At 34.2% G+C, this 17,564-nt stretch overlaps 1 protein-coding gene across 6 annotated transcripts in view; it reads left to right on the top strand.

Annotated features, from left to right (window-relative positions):
• Positions 1 to 17,564, top strand: part of MTA3 (metastasis associated 1 family member 3) — a 136,515-nt gene that overhangs the window by 61,180 nt on the left and 57,771 nt on the right. For all 6 annotated transcript variants that reach the window (XR_005658265.1, XM_039887293.1, XM_039887292.1 and 3 more), the window contains exons 6-8: positions 2,907 to 3,024; positions 13,119 to 13,221; positions 15,939 to 16,038. Coding sequence is in view for 5 of the 6 variants with exons in the window: in XM_039887293.1 (XP_039743227.1) it covers positions 2,907 to 3,024; positions 13,119 to 13,221; positions 15,939 to 16,038 (321 nt within the window). In the remaining variant the exon portion in view is untranslated. The remainder of the gene's footprint in view (positions 1 to 2,906; positions 3,025 to 13,118; positions 13,222 to 15,938; positions 16,039 to 17,564) is intronic.

Below are 17,564 nucleotides of genomic sequence, written 5' to 3'. Positions count from 1 at the left end.
TTTTATAAAATAATCAGTATTCTCTTTCATGAAACATAATTCTTAATACAAAAACACAAAATCTGTGTGTTAATTTTCTTAAAATATCTCTTTTTTAAAAAAGGAGCATTTAGATTAAATTTACTGAAATAAAGCACATTTCATTAAAAATTACATTCAGACATTCTTGAAAGTCACAGCATCACAGATCATCCTATGGCATACTGGTGCCGGATTCTGTGAGTTAATCCGCCACATATTTTAATGCTATAGAAATATGAGGCTGGTAAATGGAAATTTCATGAGTCGACAGCATAATCTTCCAAATATGTTATAAAAATTTCATTTGTTTTAAAAGGAAAGGTGATTTACTAGGAAATAAACTCATAAAAGCAAATTCTTCAAGTTTTATGAATTTTTTCCCCTATCAATATTTATATTTAATTTTATTCACATCAGTATCCAAATAAGGTCCATCCATACATTGCAATAGGCTGACAGATTTTTTTTCAAAATTATTTATTTATTTAATTGAAGAAATGATTAAAATCCCCCCCTTCTACCTCCCCTCTGCTTTTAGGTTTATATCCCACATATAAGTGATATCATGTGGTTTTCAACTTTTCCTGTCTGGCTTATTTTGCTTAGCTTGATTATCTCGGGGTCCATCCAAGTTGTAGCAAATGGCAGGATTTCATCTCTTCTTCAATGGAATGGTACACAGATTCCATTGTATATGTGCACCACAGCTTCTTTATCCAATCATCTGCTGTAGGACACTTTGGTTGCTTCCATGTCCTGGCCACCATGAATAGTGCTACTATGAACATCAGTGTGCAAATATCTTTTCGGATATATGTTTTGAAGTCTTTAGAGTAAATACCCAGTAGAGGGATTGCTGGATCATATGGTAGATCAATTCTTAGTCTTTTGAGGAATCTTCCTTACCACTTTCCATAATGGCTGTACCAATTTGCAGTCCCACCAGCAGTGTGTGAGTGTTCCTTTTTCTCCACATCCTCTCCAACACTTGTTATTACTTGTCCTGTTGACAACAGCTTTTCTAACAGGTATGAGATAGTAGCTCATTGTGGTTTTAATTTGCATTTCCCTAATAGCTAGCGATGTTGAGCATCTTCTCAAATATTTGTTGGCCATTTCTATGTCCTTTAGGGAGAAGCGTCTGTTCAGGTCCTCTGCCCATTTTTTAACTGGATCATTTGTTTTTTTGTCGTTATTGAGTCTTATGAGTTCTTTGTATAATTTGGATATTAGGCCCTTATCAGAGGCGTTGCTTGCAAATATTTTTTCCCATTCGGGTGGTTGTCTCTTTACCTTGTTGACAGTTTCTTTTGCTGAGCAGAAGCTTTTTAGTTTGTCGTAGTCCCATTCATTTATTTTTGCTTTTGCTTCCCTTGCCTTTGAGGTCAAATTCATAAAATCCTCTTTAAGTCCAAGGTCCATGAGTTTAGTCCATATGTTTTCTTCTATGCACATTATTGTTTTAGGTCTTATATTCAGGTCCTTAATCCATTTTGAGTTAATTTTGGTGTGTGATGATAGGCAATAGTCTAGTTTCATTCTTTCGCAGGTGGCTTTCCAGTTTTCCCAGCACCATTTATTGAAGAGGCTTTCCTTTCTCTGCTGTATGTTTTTGGCTCTTTTGTCAAAAATTTTTTGCGCATATAATCATGGGTTTACTTCTGGCCTCTTGATTCTGTTCCACTGGTCTGTGTGTCTGTTTTTCTGCCAATACCAAGCCGTTTTGATTACTGTCATTTTGTAGTATAATTTGAAGTTGGGCAGAGTGATGCCTCCAGCGTCATTCTTTTTTCTCAGGATTGCTTTGGCAATTCAGGGTCTTTTGTGCTTCCATCACTGATAGGGTTTTGGAATGAGTCCGCAAGCAATTGATTTTTTTACAGTCTTGGTGCAAACGTCTTTCCTAATGTTAATCTGTATTTACAGCCACTCCCCAGCACTAGCATCACCGCCTCGGCTCCACCTCAGCTCATCAGGCATCGTATTCTCGTGAGGAACGCACAACCTAAATCCCTCACATGCACAGTTCACAGTAGGATTCGTGCCCCTATGAGCATCTAATGCCTGATGACCTGAGGTGGAGCCGAGACGGTGATGCTAGTGCTGGGAAGGAGTTGCAAATACAGATGAAGCTTTGCTCACTCACTCATCACTCACCTCCTGCTGTGCAGCCCAGTTCCTAACAGGCCACGGACCAGTACTGGTCCATGGCCCCGGGGATTGGGGACCCCAGTTTTCAGGGACCATGGAGAGTTAAGTAGGTGTGCCAGTAATGGTAGTATGTATAGTTGTGTTTATCTATCTATCTATCTATCTATCTATCTATCTATCTATCTATCTGTCAATCCTTCAGAATTTCAAGAAGAACTGCAGAATTATAATTAATATAGTAGACTACATATAAGCTCAGCTTTTCTATAGTTTATTTATTGTGGATGTGGATGCATTTTAATATTTTGATACAATGTTGGATGAAAACTCTAAAAGTAAGAGGGCCTGGTATCTATGAAGGCATCTATACTGTTTAGTGTGGGCTTTAGAGGTTTAAATGATTACTTGATTTTAAGTGTCTTACCTTTGACTTATGGCTTAACTTTGCTAGCTTTTCAAAACTCTGTTTTAAGTCAGTTAAATGCTTTTCTTTTAGACTAAAACAAATAATAAGTCTTTATCTTCTGCTTCTATTGTAAGCTATTTGTTTTGACTTGCTTTAATGCTACATTGTTTTACATGATGACAAGAGCATCATGCTCTCCGTAAAGATTTATGAATTTATTCACTAAAGTGAAATTTTATACAATCTGAAGTTGTATGGTTTCATTATTGTGACATTGGATTTTTTGTCTTATAATAAAAGCTTACTTATATATTTTCTTTCTTTTCAGGATACTTTTTTCTACTCATTGGTCTATGACCCCTCAGTGAAAACACTATTAGCTGACAAAGGTGAAATCAGAGTGGGACCTAGATATCAAGCAGACATTCCAGAAATGCTCTTAGAAGGTATGTTTTCCTTTGAGTTTCAAGTCCTATGAAAACATATAATATATTTTAAAAATCAAATATTCTTTTTCTCATATGGGAGAAACAACTTTTAGGCTAAAGTTTAAGTGTTATGAGTTCTTCCAATTTTAGAAATACAAGAAATAGAAGGGATAATAATTTATTTAATTAACTTCATTTTCATACATATATAAATTTATTTATTTAAATTAGTTTCAAGTATATAGTACATTGGTTAGACATTTACATAGTTCATAAAATGATCCCCCCAATCGCTCCCTCCTTTCCCTGGCCCTCCACCTGCTATCATATTAATGCTAACTGTATTTCCTCTGCCGTGCACTCCATCCCCGTGCCCAACTATCAACTACTAATTTGTACTTCTTTAACCCTTCACTCCATTCTCCCAACCCGCTAATCCCCCTCCCCTCTGTCCGTCACCAAATTGTTCACTATATTTGTGAGTCTGTTTTTGATTAGTTTGTTCTTTTTTGTTCCTTAGATACTGCATATAAGTGAAATCATATGGTATTTGTCTTTCTCTATCTGACTTATTTCACTCAGCATAATAACCTCTAGGTCCATCCATGTCGTTGTAAATGTTAGGATTTCATTTCTTTTTTTTTTAATGGCTGAGTAATATTCCATTGTATATATGAACCGTAATTTCTTTATCCAGTCATCTGTTGATGGGCATTTAGGTTGCTTTCATACCTTGACTATTGTAAATTGTGCTGCCATGATAATTATTCATTTTTGATTTCACATTTTTATGAGTTTCCTGGCTGCGTTTTTCTTTTAAATACAAGATTAAGAGCATTCGTGTTGTTGAACTTGCATTTTAATGTGATACACTCATCCCTTGAAATCCTAAGTGCCCTTATTAAGTCATCTATCAGAGGAGGCCATGAAACAGTTACATTTTGAACAGTTAAATTTTAGTAGGGATTGTGGCTGATCTGAGTAGTTTATGTACCAGAGAGTTTCAGAGCTTTGCATTTTAAAAACATTTTCCTAGCTAGATATAATTTATATTTTCCTGATTACAATAGTAAAACATTCTTACCATTAAAAAATACAACACAAAATAGAGAAATGTATAACATAGGAAATTAATGTCATGCCTTTTCCTTCTCTCCAAACCCATATTTAATTACAATGATTTGGTAGGGTATATTTGTTTTGTTCACACTTTGCCTTATGCTCCATCCAGAAGTGGTCCATGTGCAGTGTGGCAGGTTGCACATGTTAGTCTACAACTGCTTCTTTCAGTTAACAGTATCTTTTGCATCTTTCCATCTGAGTAGAATGACTTATTATTTTTAGTGACTGTACAGTTCTTAACATTTGCATAGATGTATCAGAACTTCCTTTTCCAGTCCCCTGTTGATAGACTTTTAGGTGTTTGCATTTTTTTGTTATTACAAATGATGCTACTAGAAAATCTATACATTTATTTATGCTCTGTAAATATTTCTCAAGCATAACTTTTTGGAAGGAAATGGTATGTATACATTTTAGATATTGAAAATGTTTCTTTGCCATTCAAAAAGGCTATGTTTAAGAACCAGATGTCTTCACCAACACTGTAAGTATTAGGGATTTTCTCCCCCTCCATTCACTGCCCCCGCATTTTGATATCTCATTGTGTTTATTTGAAAAAAATTGTTTTAACGTTGAGATTATGCTTGCTTTTGTTATTATCTTTAGCCCTTCTATAAATTTTTTATGCATTTTCTACTTGTGTTTTTTATCTTTTCATGTCTTAGCAAGACTTCTTTGAATATTAAAGGTAAACAAATACAAAAATGTTTGCTCTTTGTCCACAAGTATTGCAAACATCCTCCCCACTTTATTATTTGATGAAAAAATAGTGATTTTAAATTTATTTACTTCTTTGTCATCCAGAAGTTTAGGATTTTTTAGTCTTTTCCTTAAGGCCTGTGAGTGATTTGCATTACTCACAGAAAGGCCTCCACTTTTGTTTCTGCCCTCCGATTATTAAAGCATATGAGTTCTTCCATAGGTTCTTCTCTCTACCTTGCCTTACTTCTAGAAAATATATGCAGAAAAGTTAAATCAGCAGATACTCAGAGTAGAGTTTGTGAATCATAGTACACATTGATGTCAGTGGTGGGTAGGTGGGATGGTTGTGAATAATGCTAGGCTGCAGACTTCTGCACTTTCATGAACTTAAGTAGCAGGAAAGGTCGGTCAATAATGATTAAGCTTGGAGAACAGAATGCTGTGTCTGTACTCAGCTGTGTTTGGACAGTTTTTTTGACTACACTGTGAGTATTTATTATAGGCTGAGAGATTGCATTTATTGACATTCTGATCTGTACAAATCAACTTGTCTTCTAGGAATAATTTTGAATGTTTATAGTAATGTTCTATGTTAGACCTATATCACTGTACCTAAGTGTTCACTAAATATTTATTATTGGGAGAAAACACTTGATTTTAAAATCTTACAAGTAGTGCTGCAATGAGTATAAAGGATAATTTTTCACTCTGGATATAACTGGAAAATATATTCTTAAAAGTGGAATTGCTAAATCATAGGGCATGTGTTTTTGAAATTTTGTATAAAATACCAAATTGTCTTACAGGTATTCATTTACAAGTGGGTTTTTCTTGTTTTAATTCTGGGATAATTTATATATAGTAAGTAATTTCACCCTTTCTAGTGTGCGTTTCTTTGAGTTTTTGGCAAATGTATATGCTTCTAGGAAATAGTTCAGCAAGTCCATCTGTGCACAGGCCAGGAACGTCTCTAGTGCTCATGTATGCATAGGCACCTAGACCAAGCTCTAAATCCCCATAGCAGTCCTTTGTTACTCCTTCCTGAACTCTGATCTCTCCCTTCTTCAAACTGTGGAGACCTGTGTTCATACAATATTTTTATGCTAATTTTATTATTTGACTTTTAAATTTTGTGCTGCCTGAGTCATTGATTATGTGGTTCTCCCTTGAGCCCTGAGCACAAGCCGAGACGTGTATAGTAAGTCTAGAAAATTTTATGTATTGCTCATGTGAAGATAAATGCTGAACCAAGTAATGAAGTTGGCATATTTCAAGTAACAGCGGGCAGAAAAATCCGATCAAGGAATCTCATGAGTTCTCATTGATCCAAAAGATTATTTAAATATAGTATTTGTCCCTGAAAAGCAGAGTGATATAATTTGGAAAACACATCTACCTGGTTTAGAATTTTAAAAAAAATTATTTTAGAAAACAGAATAATACATAAAATGCAACAATTGATTCTATAGTCCTCAAAATGGACTTGAGGTTCTTCTAGTTAAGAGGAATGATTCTTAATAGTTTGCGGCATTTAGGGAGTAATGCCAGTTCTATGACAAAGGCATTCTTTGTATTTAGAAAATCTGACTAAATATTCAGTAATATAATAGATCTTATAGTTCATTAATGAGTATTAATTGCCTTTAACATAATGTTTCTTCTGGGTGAATGCTTTATAAACTTTATTCAAGCAATAGAACTCTTTCTTTAAATGAACTATTATACAACATGACCTTAAACAAAAAAGGAAAATCAGGTCATTGTGGGTGAGGTGTGAGGAGAAGCCCCCATCGAATCTCTTGAGGTGCCTTAGGGAACTGTAGGATACAGAGAATGACAAGTTGAGGCTACTTTTCAGTATTCCATACCGCTTAGCATCCTACCTCTTCATTACATAGTCAGAATCCCCAGATAAACTTCACACAGTTTGAAGTGTTTATGATGAAGTCCCTTTGTAACATAGCGTAACGAAGGGGCACCACTGTATTCATTTGCTTCTTCCCATTTTTTAAGTCTTAAAATTATTTTATTGCAAATAATAGGAATTGTGGTAGATAATGCAATTATACTAGAAACAAAAGCAGGAGTCCCTTGGAGCATCCCTTCTAACCCTCTATTAACTGTTGTTATTAATTTAGCATATTCTCCCAGACTATTACATAAGGATTACAGAGATCCATGAAATTATATTCCTTGCAATGTTTTGTTGTGTGCTAGATCCAAGTTTATCTATCTCTTATTACATGTTTTATGGTAGGGCATATTTTCCCTATTGTTCTTTTAAAATTTCTTAACAGAGGTCGCCTATAAAATTTTTTTCTTACTGTTGAGGTTTATCATCAATTTGTTAATTTCTTTCCTTTCAGATTTCACTAGGATTCTGATTTAAATTGTATTAATATTACATCTTACTTGGGGAGGTGATTAATCATTTTATAATATTGAGCAGTGTGTGGGTCTGTTTTGAGATTTCTGTTCCGTTTCACTGGTTTGTTTGTTTCTGCTGAGGTAACTTACTTTTAATTATAGAGGCCTTGTAGTACGTGTTAATATCTGATGATGCTAGTCCCCCTCTTATTTTTCCAAGTGAGTTTTTAAAGAAATCAGCTGGACTAAAAACCAGAAAAAAGAACCTACCTTCCTGTTTTTATTGGAGTTGCAACTAATTTTTGAGTTATTTTAAGGAGAACAGACATTTTGATGATGTTGAAACATCTTAACCAGAAACTGGGCTATCTTTCCTTTTGTTCCAGGGTATTTTGGGGTCTTGTGGGAGGTTTTTTTTTTTTTTTAAATATAGAATTAGTCATATGATTTTATACATTACTTGTTAAGCTTTTTTTTTTTTTTGGTTGCTTATTTTTAGGTTTAGAATTTGTTAGCTTTATTTGTAAGTATTCAACTTTAACAAAGAAAAACACTTTTTTTTTTTTTAATTATAGTTAAAGAAAGCACTTTGGACTCTTATATCAGCAGTCAGGTAGATGCAAGACTTAAAGAACCTCTTTTCTTTTTTCACTAATATATTTTTAGGGAAGAGGATGTAGGACTGCAAGTAAGTATACCGGCAATTAAACCTCATATAAAAACATGGACATTACCATCATAGAAACTGTCATATGTAGCCAGGACATGTTTTCAGGGAAATTAAATAGTAAAAAAATCATATTCCAGAACAGATATTTAGGACTTACTGCAGTCTCTGCCTACTAACCCTTTTGATACTCCGAGTGGGTACATTTTGACCAGTAGCCAGATTCCAGTTTGCATTCGCATGGGCTGCAGAACTTGAATTAATATCCTGAGTAGGTGGCAGCATCAGCACCATGCCAGAATATATTATAAGCTTGCTTTCTTTGTGAACTTGTCTTGATGGATTCTAAGAGATTGTTGTGGCATTTGTCTTGCTAGTGAATAAATCTTTTTGTGACTTTAGAATTTTTAAATTAATTTACGGCTGCCCACCATCTGATGAACTCTTGAGATCTGGAAAGATCAGTATGTAGTTTGCAAAAGAAGGTAAAGGTTTCTGTGAGATTTTAAATCTTCTTTTGAATTTGAGTAAAGCACCCACAGAATTTTCCATAGAAAAAGATATAATGTGCAAAGTTTTGAATAATTATTTCACTGTATTGAAACACTGAAAATTTAAGAAAGAAATCTATTTACATATTAAATTAAAATTTATAACTCTTAGAAAGTATAATAGTAACATAAATTATTAAACTACAGTGACTCTAGATTCACAAGTTTGGATAAAACCTGGCTCTGCTATTTTAACTGAGTAACCTTGGGAAAACTGTTTAACCCCTTTTAGTTCCCATTTCTTCCTCTTTAAAATGGGAATAATAATGTATATACATACATAATAGTGCTGTGATGATGAAATGAAGTAATTCAGTTAGCACAGCACCTGACACCCATTGTCAGCTATCACAATTGCTTCTCTCCTGGTTGCTACTATCTACTGCTAATTAAATAACTCATCAGTGTTTGGGAACTCCAGGAAGTCTCTATCTTTGAGAATTAGAGTTAAAGTAGTACAGTCCCTTCTGCTGTAACACATGGTTTTTAAATTTGGATTAGCCCATATGCATTTGGTAAATAGGAAAATGCCAGTATAATGTGGAAGTTGGGTCAGTTTATCTGAGACTTTCTCCAGCAATCAGGAAAGCAAGTATTCTCACAGACAGTTTAAGGAAAATAGACGGAAATTCTACTGAAATAAATGCCTTCCTTTAGTAAAAGTAGTGGCTGATTTAGTCGCCTCGAAATCTGTAGCACTTTGTACTATATTAAAACTATAAGGAGCAGCTTGTAGTTACAAATGAAGGGGCTATGAAGATATTTTCCCCAGTATCCAAAAAACCCCGCACCCTGGATTCTATTTTTAATTTTGTTGAAATTGTGTACAATGACCTATATCTTAGTGGAGGAAGCATGAGTCCAAAGTTTAAGGAGATAAAAGATCCACTGACCTTTGTGCTTGGTGCAAAACAAATATCAGTGGAGATTTAGCTGCATTAGTATTTTTATTATGATTGTTACTTTTATTTATTTTTTTTTTGAATGCTCTGGTTACCAAGTTCCATATGTTTTCAGAGTTTTGTCCTTTTTTTTGGTAAACCCTATTATTTTTAGTGTGTAATTTTGTAGAATGTGCTTTTCAACAATGTGGTGAATGTTGCCCAAATTAAAAACATCAACCTATGACAGTTAAGTGTAAGCAGGTGTTGATTGCAGCCATCTGAACAGTAATTATCAACCCGGGGCAGTTTTGATATGCAGGGGACATTAGACAATGTCTGTAGACTTTTTGGGTTGTCACACAGGTGGTGGTGGTAGAGATGCTGCTGAACATCCTGTAATCCACAGAACAGCCCCACCTCAAAGAGTTATTGGGCCCAAAGTGTCTATGGTGCTGAGGTTGAGAAACCCTGCTGTAAAGGGTTCTTGGGACATAGTAAGCACTAAATAAATATTAGGTAATATTATTAATTAATTTATGTAATTATAATAATACTTAAATTTTCCAGTAATTTTATGATCTAGTCTATTTTCATGCTTTTGATTCTGTTTTATTTTTATGCTGGTATAACATTGTTTGATTGATGTTGCTATATCTTATAATCCCATCCAGTTTAATTAATTTTCTTATTATTCTTTTCATAATAATATTATTTTTGTAATTATGAATTGACTTGTAATTTGGATCATTTTATTGGCTTCCAAGACTAAGATGTATTAATTTTAGCCTATTGAGTTACTTGTACAAAAATTATACTCTTAAAATTTTTAATCTTTACTTTTTATTTATATTCAAGTCATCATGTAATTTCTTTTTATAAACATGCTTTCAACTTTATTTCTTAGCGTTTTACATTTTTACCACAATGAATGTGTTTTTACATTATTGTTTTTTGTTTAGAATGCTATTGAGTTTTTTATATTCACCTTTCATAATTTAATACATTGGTGAGACTTTCAGAACAATATTAAACAAAAATAGTGATAAATGGTATCTTTATATATTTCTGAATTAACTATAACATAAAAAGTATAATATTTTGGTGATTGGTGTAAAGAAAATTAATCATTTAGAATCAAGAATATTTCCAGTGTTCCAAGAAAAGGCCTATAGGATGACAGTGTCATATAGTCTTTGAACAACATTATGTGCTCTTAAGAGTATATACTGAAGAAGTACTTTATTCATATATTGTAGATATCTTAAAATATAGCTGCAATGTTAGAACACATTTAAAGTCATTGCTGAATCTGTATTTCTTTAAAATTATGAAAGAAAAAAACACATGAAGCAAAAAATAGGATACTGTATACAATCAGGCAGTTGGTAAATATATTTACCAACTGCCTGATTGTATATTAGGGAGATCTTCATGAACTGGGCTATTTGATGATGTGTAGGACTTGAGTAGATTATCATAAATGGAAGAGAGAAGTGAGATTATTGCAATGACTGGAATGAACATGACCAGAACATGGAATTAATAATCTTAGTCCAGTCTCTGGCTTGTACCACAGTTACCAAGACCATTCCAAAGATATCTGCTGGCTTAGCTGAGAATTTAGCTACCAGATTCTAAATAAGTTTATTCAAGAGCTTTTAAAAAGTGCTACTGTGAAGAAGTGATCACATTGTGATATAAATGTAATTATATGGTGAATCCAAAATGGAGAATTCTCGTTTAGAGTGACTGTTTGATATAGAACATTTCTATATTTATTGTCTTTGTTTTTGTTGCTATTTTTGTTCTCATCTCATGGTATTGTCTGTTTCTTAGGTGTTAGTATAAGTGCATCCAGGAGTGTTTTTTATTGCTTGCAGAGAATTTATTTTAGAATTCTTAACTGAATTCTCTTACTGCTGTGTGCTGCAGAATGGATGGATGGGATTGAAATATACCAATTTTACTGGAATTTTAAAAGTAAATATCAGTTTTACCTTTAAGTTCTGGAGTATATAACAGAGGGGCTTAATACTGAATAGCATTGTCATTTTGTCTCGTATTATTTAAAAATAAAGATTTCAAATTTTTATTTTTACCACTACTATTTTTCGTTCGTCCGTCCTTCCTTCCTCTTCCTTCCTTCCTTCCTTCCTTCTTCCTTCCTTCCTTCCTTCCTTCCTTCCTTCCTTCCTTCCTTTCTTCCTTCCATTCATTTACCATTACTATTTATCTTACTTAAAATATATTATTTGAAGATACAGGGAAGTGTAATTGTGTCATTCTTCTTTCTCAAGTTTCCTACAATTTGCATATTTTTCTGTTTTTAACTGAGCGTAATGTTGAATGTCTTGGCTCAGCATGCTGAGAATTGTAAACAGAAACAATGAAAAACGAAGTGCTTTCAAATACTTTAGAAATCTTTGGCCTGCTACTCTCTGTTCTGCTTGTGCTTCTTTATATTTGGGAAAGTAATTGCTCTCTGGTTACTTGCCTTCAAACAAGGGCAGGATGGGCAAGTCCCCACTTGACAGCAGTGGCTGACCTCGGAGATTGCAGACAAAATGGCTGATTCTGCCCTCCCCCTTTCTCTGTTTAAGCCATTGATGCTGCCCGCTTGCTCCTGTATTGGACTGAACACACAAGAAGCCCATAGCCTGGGTTTGTCAGTTAGCAGGAAATGTTTAGCTTCATAGTATGTCAGTCAGTGCAAGGCACTGCCTGATATTATGGATGGAGTGATTCAAAAGCAAAACAAAGCCCAAAACAAAGTCCCCAGCCTAACAGGAAATCCATAGCTGTAAATCAAAATTCCTGTCAACTCCTAAGTCTATTTTCCATTACTGTCCTTTGTCCTGACATTGAATCCTGCTTGATTGTTACATCTCTTTTTAAGATATTCCTAAAACACAGCATCCTACATTATCCTCAGCCCTCACTCACCTCCTGTTTGTTTCTTTTCTATGAATGCCACCACTGTCCATATAGTTCTAAGGCTTGAAATCTACCTGTTGGATACAGGCCTGACATTCCTAAATCTTCTCTCTTTGTTCTCTGTCATCATTGTAAATACCAAGTCTGTCTGTCTTCATCAGGTATCTCTGTAGAACAAATTATATACCATTGCTAAATGTGAGATGTGAAGGTTAGTTCTGGTCTTTCACTTCCCAAGAAGGCAGGGGCTTCTCATTACCTCCCTATTCAGAAAATCTATGCAGTGTCTTCAGTAACATGCTCGTAATCTACTTCTTTTAGCTATCTCTTCTCATCCCCCTTAATGTACTCCTGAGAAAATGAGCTACCTTTCTGTCTATGACATGGCTTTGTTCATGTTCTCATTTCTTATTTTCTTAGTCCTTTTCTTCTGCCAGTGCATTCGTACCTTTCAGTTCTTAGCTAGCTTGAAAGGATTTCTGTAGTCTTCAGAAAGTATACATTATTTTGTGACATTTGTTTTTTTCACTTCTATTATAGTTATTTATGTGTAAGTTTTATCATAGTTTAAGCATCTTGCAGCATGAGTGCTTCTCTTTTTTTTTGGTCTTTATATCCCTTAGCATGAAGCTTAGTGACTCACACATAGAGGTACCCAGGAAATACATGTAAATGACTAATTGAAAATGTTATATGGTTAAGGTTTGGTTGTGTTATTATCAGTGTTCACTTTATAGAGTGCTCTACATCTGTTGTCTGAAAGAATGTACTGAAACCATGAACATTTGCCTTACATTTTCAATGCCGTGGTGACTACAGTCACCAGTTGTGCATGACAGTGTGTGTATCTTGTAACAAGACTCTGTTTCCTTTGTTCTCGGACAGGAGAATCAGATGAGAGGGAGCAGTCAAAATTGGAAGTTAAAGTGTGGGACCCAAATAGTCCACTTACAGATCGACAGATTGACCAGTTTTTAGTTGTAGCACGGTGAGTTTGGTACTATTGAGTCAAAAACATCTTTTCTTTATATAAAAGAATTTATATGTATTTCCTTTATATTCTACTTGTTTTTTATTGGTCATATTTTTTTCTAGTTTTGAAATAAAGCCAAATATATATCACACCACTTCCTAAATAATATAGTTTATTATCATTAGTTTTAAAAATTAAATAGATTTATTAAGCTTTACTAATTGATTCCACTAATTTATTACTAAATACTCCTTGTAAGAATGTAAACAATACAGAAACGTATAACGAGGAAATTCAACACTTAAAATCCTATAACTTTAATTAAAGCAGTGATTTTTCAGGTGCCAGTAATAATGCGTGCCTTGAATCCCCCTCACTGCATCCATGCCTCCCATGCAACGGGGAGGCCCATTGCTAAGCATCGGGCTTTCCCCTGAGAGATCTAAGCCTGCTGCCTGGCTTACTCACTTCCTCTCTGCCCACCCTTTTTTCCTCTTCTCTTGATAAAATGAATGGGATAAAAATTTATTTTTATTTTTTACTTATAGAAGTAAATGATGTTCATGGGGGAATTGCTGCAAAGTAGAAGGTAAATGAGATTATCATAGCATCGTATTAGTGGAAAAATTGGAAAAACCTAAAAATATGCCAGCAAGCAATTGATGAATGGAGGTAAACTCAATAATGGAATATTATTTGACAACAATTAAAATGAATGAGAGCTATATGTACCAAAGAGATAAATCAAAAATAATGTTGAGTGAGAATACATACACTATGATCACTTATAAAAAGTTTTACAATGTGTGAACAGTGTCTTATTTCTCAATGGGCATATGTATGCATATGCATATTACGTATATGTATGAGTTCTGGGACTGTGTATAGGGGGCTATAACAAAATTTAAAATATTTATTTCCTTAAAAAAAAAAAACTTGGCAAAATATTGGAATCAGGTAGATCCAGACATGATTACAAAGGTCTTCATTATGTTCTCTGATTTTCTCTTGAACTTTTTCAAAATGCAGTGGAAAAAGAGCCTTACCCAGTCTTAGACAGCACTCTTCATAGTTCCTGTTACCATGGAAGTTACACATCGTATTGGTGGCTACACATTCTGACTCCATAGCCCATGTACCCAGCCACTAAATGATTAAATGAAGAGACTTGATGTACATTGCTGGGGAGGAGCAAGTCAGTGGGATAGACAAGATTGAAGATTTGGGAGTAGAAATGAATCATTGGTGGAACCACTGGCCCCCAATTTTGGTCTATTTAGTAGATATTGCAGTGTCAAGATTTGATTATCATTTTTTTTTTCCTTGATTGCCAAGGGCCATGTGTTTCCTTTTTCCTTGAAGCCAGGATGAGAAGCACCAAGGAGAGTCACCTAGTATCTTGTTTGATTTTTTAAAAATCTAAATGTAAATTAAGACCACAATCAAAAAACACTGCACATCCCATCAGACTGGTTAAAATGTAAAAACCCACAGTGCCAAGCATTGGTGATAAGGTGGAGCAACCAGCACTCACATCCTACTGGTGGGAGTATGAGTTGGTATTGCTGCTTTGGAAAACTGTTTGCTGTCATCTGACATACACGTACCTTAAGTTTCACTCCTAAATACACATCCACACCTGTGCACCAGAAAGTACGTATACAGATGGCATATGAATATCACTATCCATAGTAGCCCTAAACTGGAAACAAATATCCATCAACAGTAGAATGGAGTTGGGGGTAGGGCATCATACAAAAGGTACTCCATAGCAAGGAGAACGAATGAACACAACTATAGCCAGCAGCATGCGTGAATCCACAAATAATTTTGAACAAAAGAAGATGGACATGAAAAGTGTACATAGTGTGTGATTCTAGTTAAGTTCTCAAATGAGCAAAATTAACCTTTAGTGTTTGAATCTAGGATGGTGGTTTGTTTGGGGGCAGAGGGAAGGAGTAGTGATTCGGAATGAACCAGAAGGAGTCTTCCGGAGTACTGTTACCTTCTGTTTCTTGACTTGGATGTTGGTGACATGGATGCTTTCACTTTGCCATAATTAAATAGCTGTACAATGTGTACTTTTCTGCACACGTGTTGTATTTTAATTAAAACATTTAAGTAATCTCTTCCTCAGCTAATGTGTTTAAAATACGGGCAACAAGCGGCAAGTCTTAACTTCATTTCATACTTTGTCTCTTAAAGTTAGGGTTCTCTACCTATGGGAAGTCCTTCTAAATCATTAAATGATGATAGTGTCATGGTAATTTTTTAAAAATGGAAATGAGCCCTTAGGAAGAGGTTGATGATATTTTAAAGAAAAAATGTTATTGAGATTTCACAATTTGGGCTAAAAAAAGGTGGGAGGGGTCAGTACTTGCTTTGCAGTAATAGTCAAACTCTGTAAGCTAATTTACTTCTCATTTTTTGAGCACATTTCAATACCAAATTGTTTACGTCATGGTGTTTAAAAATAGATCTTTCTCTTCTTTATTCCTCAATCCTACTTTTTCTTAATTTAATTATATGTAATGATTCATGTATGGTGAATTGTCTTCTCAATTTTTAAATCTTATAGAAAATACTTTTTATTTGATAGCAGATTCTCAAATATCCAAGAACTTGTTTGATTTTTCTTTTATGGTTTTCATTCACTACCTAAATGTATTACTTTAAATAGAAAAAAAGAATAGAGCCTTGACTTTTCCTTTTTGTTTTTGTGGTTTATTCAGTGCTGTTGGGACATTCGCTCGAGCCCTTGATTGCAGCAGTTCTGTAAGGCAGCCTAGTTTGCATATGAGTGCGGCTGCAGCTTCTCGAGACATTACCCTGGTAAGACGCTTTTTGAAATTTTGGGGTTATTTCTTCTGCTACTTGTGTAATTTTACCATAAGAGCATTGTTGTAGACATAAGAGCTTTTTGGCTCTTAGCCTTGCTGACTGCAAGGTTGATTTGGCTTGGCACGTTGGTTAACTGGCGTGTCTAATTCTTAAGTTCTCTCTTGTGTTTGTGAGCTAAGTAAGAATGACTATTCATGGCATAAGTACAAAATGGTAACAAATATTTTGGGGAACACAGTTTAACATTCACACCCATTTGTTTTCACTTCTGTGTTATTTTCATGCATTCTATCTATTACCTAAAGCATACATAATGCTTTACAGTTTTTTAAGTTTAAAAGATTTCACTTCTTAAAACCATTGTTATAGGAGTTATTCTTTTGTCATGACCTTTATTCAGTACCAGTATTTAAAGTTTTTGTGTCTGTTCATTAGAAAGAGGTTCTACTTTCTTACATTACTTCATTACATTTTGGCTGCCATCTTCTAAGACTATTTCCTTTTTCTGTTGGTGATCAAATAAAGCTGCCCGTATTCAGCTTAATTATACCACTAATGCCTAGCTGGGCATCGGGCTTGGCACTTGCTTCTCTCTCTGTGCCCTTCAGCAAAGTAGATCTGCAGGTTTTTTGCTGGTTGAAGTTAATTACTATATTCAGTTGCCACAACCCTTGGAGATAGATGGGCATGGTAGGTTGCTCATTTTATAGATAAAACTGAAGTTTGGTGAGGTTATTTGACCAATATTACATGTAATAAAAGTTTCAATTTTATTTTCTCATAGAATAGAATACAATGATAGATTTTATTACTTTCTCATTATATTCTAATTTAACATGCCTCCCACAAAATATCATAATAATGTAAAATTTCATACCAGAATGTACACCAAATTTGTTTCCTATAATGCTTTCTTGTATTTTTGTACATTTATAGATAGCGATGAAAGCCTTCATAGTCTTAGCCATTATGGAGTCTTTCTTTATCCTTTTTAAAGACTAGAATGTTGTTTATAGAAGCAAATTTTGTTCTCTTCACTGGTACAGTAATATTTCATATAAATGTTTAGGGATTTCAAAATAGGTTGTATAAAACTTTTATTCTACCAAAGAAGCAAGAATATGGATAAACGTGTGTAAAAACCTTCAAAATCTTGTTGACAGATATTTATATGAACCAGAACTCCATGGAATGTAATCACCACCATATATATTTTTCTGTTCAAAAATATTTCATCCCCCCCAAAATTTTCCCAATTCTAAAATTAACATATGCTTATAATGAAAAATTGAAAAATACAGTACAGCAGGAGCCAAAAAAAAGTTTTGTTCTCATTACCCAGAGTACAATATTCTTTACTGGCTGATTTTTAGCCATTTATTTTGCATTATAAACAATAATAGCAAATTATACAGTAGGACAGAGGGTAATGTAATAAAACTCCACATAACGCCACCTAAAATAAATAGTTTAATTCTTTGCATTAAAATAATTTTCAACCATTAGGGTTAATGTTG

This window comes from Pteropus medius, unplaced genomic scaffold (assembly GCF_902729225.1).
Source record: "Pteropus medius unplaced genomic scaffold, Ma_sr-lr_union100, whole genome shotgun sequence".
Classification (NCBI taxonomy): domain Eukaryota; kingdom Metazoa; phylum Chordata; class Mammalia; order Chiroptera; family Pteropodidae; genus Pteropus; species Pteropus medius.
The sequence above is the reverse complement of the archived record's forward strand: the minus strand, read 5'-3'. Positions and strand labels throughout refer to the sequence as shown.